The 7,898-nt window shown below is 48.6% G+C and overlaps 1 protein-coding gene across 1 annotated transcript in view; it reads left to right on the top strand.

The window, feature by feature from the left end:
- Window positions 1–70: 70 nt before the first annotated feature.
- The window catches only part of TBC1D10A (TBC1 domain family member 10A), a 32,907-nt gene continuing 25,079 nt past the window's right edge, over window positions 71–7,898 (top strand). The window contains exon 1 of the mRNA XM_025193467.1: window positions 71–3,958. Coding sequence (XP_025049252.1) covers window positions 3,914–3,958 — 45 coding nt within the window. The 5' untranslated portion in view covers window positions 71–3,913. The remainder of the gene's footprint in view (window positions 3,959–7,898) is intronic.

The following is a 7,898-nucleotide window of genomic DNA, read 5'->3' as shown; positions in this document are numbered from 1 at the left end:
CCCCCCCCCTTTTTTTTTTTTTTTATTCTTTTAATGCCCCCTCACCCATCCATCTCAGTGCCTTGGGCAGTCGTCTCTGTTGCCCCACCCCAGTTATGCAACTGCCCGCTGTTCTACTTCTCTTGTAACATTTTCTTGAGTAGTTTGATGTCAATGAAAGGTCTTGGCTAAATATGGTCTTCTAAAGAATGGGTACTGCACAGAGCAGCTTTTCCCTTGCACACCCCTGTCACTAATGTGCTGTGGCTTTTGGGGCAAGGAACAGAGAGGCAGATGTATAAATCAGTAGCATTTAGAGACAACTCCAAGTAGAGAAATGCTGACCAAGCTCAGGCCCTTCTGTGCTAGACCCCATGTGTCTGGAAAATGAGGCCATCAGAGGTAGGGAGAACAGGCACCATGGTCCCATTATGCATTTGGGGAAGCAGGATGGAGAAACGCAACTTATCTGAGACGACCTGCCAAATTAAGCCTAGGACCTAGCCCAGTGCAGTAGACCACATTGTTCCCAGTCTCCTCAAGAGCCAAGAAACCAGCAGTGGGGTATCTGGTGACTCCATCCACTCAACTGGACTGAGATTCCACAAAACTCATTTGATACATGCTTTAGCCATCAGTTGCCAATGGCATCCAGTCCATCCTGGCTTGGCCCCAGCAGGCTCAAATCCAGACTGTCTAGTGACCAGCTCAGCTGAGTTCTCTCTCCTCCAGAAGGCTAGGCACTTGCCACCAAGCCAGCAAGCACTTTGCAGGCCTGTTACAGGGTAAGGCTGCATACGTGGCTGAACTTGCAGTAAAGCAGCCATCAACATATCTAACAGAAGACAGGATAACCAGCCTCCTCTATCTGGTGGAGAGGTGGTCCTCGGGGAATGGAGGACTTGGCAGTATCCTCTGCAGTGGGGGTGGCTTGCTTAAATGGATTTTCTTTTGGAATACATTTGCTGCATAAACTGTCCTAAAAATAATGCTTTTGGCATGAAGCGACTTCCCCTGCTGTTGTGCACAAGTTTTTCATGAGACTTCAGAGGGGAAATGTTAGGGCTGGGAATTCCAAGGAAGGATCTGGGGGTCCATGAATGTTTCCTGTCCCTCCTTCATTCCACGTAGAACATCTCTGGGCATTTCTCTCTGGTGCCTCTTGTGACCCATGATTGCTGGCTGTAGCAACAAGAAAACCAGGTCTTGTAGCAGGTCTGGTACATGGGCTGTAAAGCCAGGAAATGGTCCTGTAGCGAATGTCCTGACCTAAAGATGTGGGTTCAAAGGCTGTTCTGCCTCCGATAATGTGCAGCTTTAATTAAATTTAGTCTGTAAAATTGGGATAACCTTTTTTGCCTTCTGGGGGGAAATGCATTAGTAGTTTTTGAGGCCCTTTGGGATGCATGGCCTCAAGTGTAACACCCACTCCAAGGGACTGATGTTTATTATCACTTCCTGATCCAGTGTAGTCAAAGTGAGAAAGGGCAGGGTGGGCAGAGAGCAATTCTGACACTTTCAGTTCCAGTTCAAGATCAAAGCCAGTCAGTTTGCTGTTGTGGTGAGTGATTCTCTGAGGGGTTAAAGAGAAGCCTGTTTTGTTTTTTGTGCCTTGAGGACTGAACTTTCTGATTCTTCCCAGGTGTCAAACCACTTTCCCTCTGGAGCCCCATGTAATCAAGGGTTAAATCTGACTAGATCTAAACTAAAGTATTGCTGGAAAATTTTCTTTCCTCCTTAGGGGCCACTTGATGGCTTGGTGGGGGAAGGGCTGGAAAAGAGAGCCAAGCACTGGGGCCTTGCTGGTTTAAGGTTTCCAGCATTAGGTTTGTAGCTGACGGTGCTGTTCAGTAACAAAGCGCTAGCCGGTAAAAAGTGGTTCAGCACTGCAATGCTTGTAGAAAGCCCATGTATGGTCATGCTCCAGCAGTGCGGAGAAGGCAGGGGGAAGCTGGGCTAGGGTGGGCTGTGGCTTTTTGATGCACTAAATCTCCTCCGTGGTTTTTTAATTTTGTCAGAATACCTTCTCGTGGGCTATTTGAACCCAGTTTCCAAGCCAACAGAGCCCCTGCTGAGGCCTCTCTCTCATCAGGGACTCTGTGCACAGGCGTAGTTAGGAACCTATCTGGAAGCCCCACCCTCCTTCCATTGACGGGCCACTTCCAGGCCCTGGATCTAACCCTGTTTCTTGCCACTCTGTACAGTGGATAGGTGGCAGTTCTCCAACTGTCCAGACTTGGTGCCTGCTCCCTGTTCTGGGGGAATAGCTGTCTTGTTACTTCCTGTCTGGGTTGGGAGGAAGAGGAATGTGTCTTTGCTTCAGACCAAATAAAAGCTGTAAAGCACAGTTCCAGTAGAGAGAGTAAAACAGCTACCAGGTTCAGGGACAGGATGTGCTTGAGAGATCCTCTTAGTTAGGGCTGCCTTCTTCCTTGTCCTCAGCCAGGTACCTGAGCCTTGCTGTTAATCTATCGCAGATGTGTCAAGGTAAGTGGTACAGGGTGGATAAGGCCCATGAATCCCTCCCCCTCTATACATGATCCCAGGACCACGCTGCACACACTGCTCACAAGCGCTACTTGCAGCCTGGGCCCTGTAGCTGCTGGTGTGGGTACTGTAAGTGCAGTATGGATGCCACTCTGGCCAGGCTGTGGCACCTGTTTTTTCCACTTTGGGCCCTGCGCCCAGACCAACTGGAGCAGCCTCCAAATCAGGTATGCTAAGGGAAAAAGGAGAGGGGTCCATGGGCCCAGTCTGGCCCACAGACTGGCCCTGCATCATGGGTACATGCCATGCCCCATGTAGATCTGGTCAGACTCGCAGGAAGCTCTGAGGGCTGGATGGCAGGACTCCACGGGCAAAATATTTGATAACCCTGCTCTATAGGACTCTCAGCTGCAATCATTGGTATTGGCTTGCAGTACCAGACCAGGACCCCTGGCTTTGAAGCCTTAAACCTTGGTCTGACTAAACTGCAGAAACTTGGGAAGGGAGTTGAGGGGGACCAGACCAGTGCCTGCTCACTGACTTGGAGGCCATCCTGATGCTCTTAGATCTGTGCTGTAATTACAAGGCTCAGGGTAGTATAGTGATGGTTAGGGAGCAGAGCCAGGTGGCATCATGGGCTGCAGAGGTCTTGGTGTAAACAGCAGGTCCCCATGGCCAGTACAATGCTGGTGCTCCCAATGCAGGGCCTGACAAGTGCAACATCCTGGTGTTTCTGATTTCAGAGCTCTGAGGAGTCAGTGCTGCTCCATGCAGAGCTGAGGGAGGGCTCTTGGCTGCCTCTGGCTTAGAGGTGACCACATGTTCCTGGGTTGTGAGCAGCTTTGCTCACTTTGGGCTGATTTGTTCTTTCTCATACTCTTGGGTTGGGACCAAAAAGTGACTTGCATGGGAGCTGCCTGTTAAAGCTGTGGCACCTAGGGGTGGGAGCTCTGTTGTGGTAGTGGCTGTAGTTTCTGCCTTGAGAGAGTTGGTGTCTATTACTTGCTGCCCCCACCTGTGCTTTGAGCTGTTCTTAAGGCATCGTGGTGGAGATCTGCACAGAGTGGCAGGGAGCTGCCTGGCTTTGGTTGGGAAGAGGGTTCTGTGCATGATGGGTAGTGGGATGTCTGGGAAGCTGAGGCCTGCACAGGCAAAGCTGGTGTCACTGCTAGGAAGGAGGGCTGGTAAGAGGTGAATGGGTAGGGAGGAATGGAGTCACAAAGGGTCTTGAAGGGGTTTTGAGGGCTGTTCTACAGAGATGCCCAAACACCCTTGCAGTGGTGGTAAACCTGCCTGTTCTTGGCCTGACTGGGTCGATGTTAAACTTTAGATACTTCCTCACAGGTTGGGGTCCTTTTCTACTGACTCTTCTCTTGTCTCCTTTTCCCCTAGACTGGAGGAGGTGCCGCTGGAGGTATTGAGGCAGAGGGAGTCCAAGTGGCTGGACATGCTCAATAACTGGGACAAGTGGATGGCCAAGAAGCACAAGAAGGTGAGTGCCTGCAAGCTTCCTGCCTCCAGCTGTCTCTGTGCTGCTTGCCTAATGCTGAGGCATGTTACTTTTGGCACCTTGTGTCTGGTGGCCTCCATAGTGCTGGTATGAATACCGTAGGATGGGGCATCCTCTCCAGGACACTTCAGCCTTGCTCAGAGGAGTGAGCAGAGCACTGCTCAGAGGTGACTCACTGGGGAGCACAGGAGGAGAGTTTTTCACAGGGCCTGTTGCATCCAGGGCAGGGGCACTGTTGTTGGGTAGTTCTCATCCTGCATCGCATAGGGCTGTTGACTGCCTTGGTGGCTGTAGTGAGTCAGCTTGGGTGCTATATACTCTCCTCTCTTCCTGATCTGTGTTTCTAATCTGAAGTGGATGGAATCTCTTTGCTTCCATCACCCCTCATTTTCTCCAAAGGCAGATATCCTATATTTAGGTAGTCGAGAGCTCTGGGCAACTGTTTCATGCCACAGTCATAGCGTGAAACTGGGATTAAAAATAATCCCTCCGCAGTCTTGTCTCCTGATGACTAAACTGAGCATCAAAGTCCTCATTTCCCAGGTGATGCCACTTGCTTGACTTGTCTCAATAGCATTAGTCCAGTTCACACATCTGTTTTTAGTTCCTGAACCTGTGCTGCAGCATCTGGGTTGCCAACAGAGAAAGATGCTTGAGCGCAATGCGTCATTGGTTTTTAAAGATGAATCCTGGAAACTTTTAAGGGCTGGTCTAGATTGCATTGGCAGCAGGGCTTGGAAGATAGGGCTGAGCCACACCCTGCCTACCTGTATCTATTGACATGCTCCAGAAGGCTGCTCAGGGGGCCACCCAGCCTTGGCACCAGTGCCTGCTGCTAAGGGCTTGAGAGTGGATGCTGGAAAGGAACCTGGGGTAGCCTCGTGTTTAACTTCTGGCTCTGGAGTATGTCAGTGGACTCAAGTTGATTTGCTCAGCCTTCTGGTGCGGGGCACCCTGCTCCTGCGATGACACAGATGCTCCCCAATGTTTTGATCATGTTATGTAAAATGCTTCTGTTTGCTTTACATATTTTTAAATCCACATTTTGGATGTGATGCTGGGCCCCCTGGGGGAGGGAGGGAGCAGGGAGTGGCGTGGAGATTAAAAGATCAGCACCATGCATGCCTTTATTGCTCTGGTTCCCAGTACTCCTGAATGGTGGAGCCTTGTTGTTCTGGGTGCTGAATGGCACTGTCTGTTCTGAAGTTTGTGAACAAATTATGACAAGATGCAAGGAGCTTAAGTTACATGCAGGCTCTGTATTGGTGATTCTTAGGTGCTGGGCACCCTGGGGTGCCATGAGATATTTTTGAAGAGTGCCAGGAGGTGTGAGGAGATGAGCATTTGCTCAATTCAAAGTTGAGCAAAAATTACAATTTATGGGAGTTCCAAAATTCCACGTAACTTGAGTGTAATGGGGTGCCTTGAGTCTACATCGGTGGTTCTATAATCACCATGCATAGACCAGCTTGTTCCTGGGGGTTATGGAGGGGTAAATGTTAGTCAGAGCTGCCTCCTTACTTTGCTTGCAGCATTCTCTTCCTTTTTGAAAGATGGGGCCCATCTTGTTCATAGTTATTTGAACTCCTAAGACGCTCCGAGCTGCAGTGGTTTTGGTGTCTGTATAGCCCTGGCAGTGTCTTGGGCATGCTCTTTTTCATAAGACAGAAATCCTTCTGCTGCTTCTGTTGCCTTATGTTTTTAATGTGTCCTGGGAACAGCTTGGAAACCCAGATGGCAAGGGTGGCTTGCAAACAGTCTTAGCTGCTCCCATTGTTATCACTTTCTGTTAACTCTCAAAGGTGTAGTCTCCAGTCTTGTGTTAGTGCCTCACTTGCAAACCTGAGCAACTTCTATCCCCATGGCCTGGACTGATCACTGTGCAGTTATGACTTGGAAAGAGACCCCACAAGTGTCTTGAACATGTGGCTGCAGCCTGGTCCCTGTGGATGCCTTGCCTCTGAAGAACTACTCCCCCCTGGAAGTAACCAGCCAGTGCATGCTGCTTTCCTGCACCCAGCCCTTTGTGCCTTTGTAATAGGGCTGACGCCTACATTATCTAGCTGTGTGTTAATGGTCTTTTTCTAGGCCTATTGAAACTCAACTCTGTGGTTAAGCCATACATACTCCTGGCTTCACCTTTCCTTTAAAAGCCTTGGAATACCTAAGTTGTGGGAACAGGCCTGTGTAATAGCTTTGCTAAAGTCAGCAAAGGATGCCTCTGGCCCAGAGAACTTTAGGCCAGTGTCAGTGCCATCTTTGTAGGCTTTATGAATGCCTTATTCTCAGTCACCTTTTGCCTCATATCAAACAATATCTAATACCAGAACAAGCCATATTTAGATCAGGCAAGTCTGGCACTGGCCAAATACTAAACATCATCCAGCATAAAGAAGATGGATTCAAGAAAGGAATGGTAATAAGTGCTTTGTTTGCAGATCTATCTACAGGTTTATAGACCTATCCGACACAGTCAGCAACCAAAACCTGATTGCCAGAGTCTACAATATGACCCACAACTACCACCTAGTGCAGTTCATCTGATCTCTTTTGGAGAATAGACATTTTAGATAGAACTGTGCAAAAAACGGAGCCTCTGGAGATGGCAACAAAATGGCCTCCCACAGGGCAGCATGCTAGCACCGATCCTCTTTAACATATATACCAATAATCAACCCATACAAAGTAATACAAGGAGCTTAATATACATTGATCTATGCATTGCATTGCAAGAGAAGGACTTCGCCACTGTCGAACAGACTGACGTGTGCGCTGAGCAACCTCTCAGATCACTACAATAAGAACCAGCTTTGTGCCAACCTAACCAAGACACGGGTCACAGCTTTTCACCTATGCTATGGAGAAGTGCAGGGGAAAATTAAACGTCTGGGATGGAATCCCATTGACAAATCAGCTGAACCCCGTGTACTTGAGGGATACATTGGACAAAACACTTGCCTTCAAAGCACATGTAGAGAAGATGAAAAGGAAAGTGCCCGCAACAGCATGCTTTGAAAATTGGTCACCCTAAAGTGGGGGGTAGACCCAGCTACACTACAAACCACTGCTGTTACCTTGTGTTATTCTACTGCAGAGTATGCAGTATGGAAACTATCAGTTCATGCCAAGAAAATAGACCCAGTTATAAGTGACAGCTGTTGTGAAATAACAGGATGTCTAAAGCCAACACCAAGGGATAGCCTGTACTTACTGGCTGGCATTGTATCACCTGATATCAAAAGAAAGGTAGTGAGCCAAAAAACCCCAGGAGGACCTTCTAAGAGGGGTGGATCTAGATTGACCAACATGGCCAATCTAGATCTGCCTGAATTGCCTGTGCACACAAATTAGAAAATCGAAAACAAACATGATCAAATGGGGCTACTCAAATGACACAAATGTATACAAGTGCACTTAAGTGCAAACTGTAAAGCACATTCTCATTTGCCAACTCCTTGGGGAGACCTGTACGATGGAGGACCTCCCTGCAGCAATGGAAAGAGCCATCATTTATTCAAGATTCTGGAAAAAACATCTAGTTTGACAAGGACACAAAAAACTACCTTTTTTTGTCTTGAGTGTCATTGTGGTCTTACTTAGGTACTTTTTTGTGCTCTCAGGGGGATCTCTGCATAATCTACTTCCAAGTGAAGCATTCAGCTCTTGTATTGTCTGCTAGCCCAGCCTTACCTCTTGCATGGCTTCCTGTGGTCTTTTCATGTCCTGTGTCTCTGGCGGGGGGAAGCTGTAACATTGACAAGTTCTACAGGAATTGCTTTAATCCAAGGCTCACCTTAGAAGTGGCTGCCTTCTCTAAATTGTAAGCTCTGTCGGCCTTTTAAATCCACTTCTTTCAGAGCTGGTGAAGGGCCTAAGCCAAGCGCGCAACCCCCCCCCCCCCCCCCCCACCCCCGCCACCCCT

Source organism: Alligator sinensis, unplaced genomic scaffold, assembly GCF_000455745.1.
Source record: "Alligator sinensis unplaced genomic scaffold, ASM45574v1 scaffold216_1, whole genome shotgun sequence".
NCBI classification, from domain to species: domain Eukaryota; kingdom Metazoa; phylum Chordata; order Crocodylia; family Alligatoridae; genus Alligator; species Alligator sinensis.
Note: the sequence above shows the minus strand (reverse complement) of the source record. Positions and strands in the feature narration are given on the sequence as shown.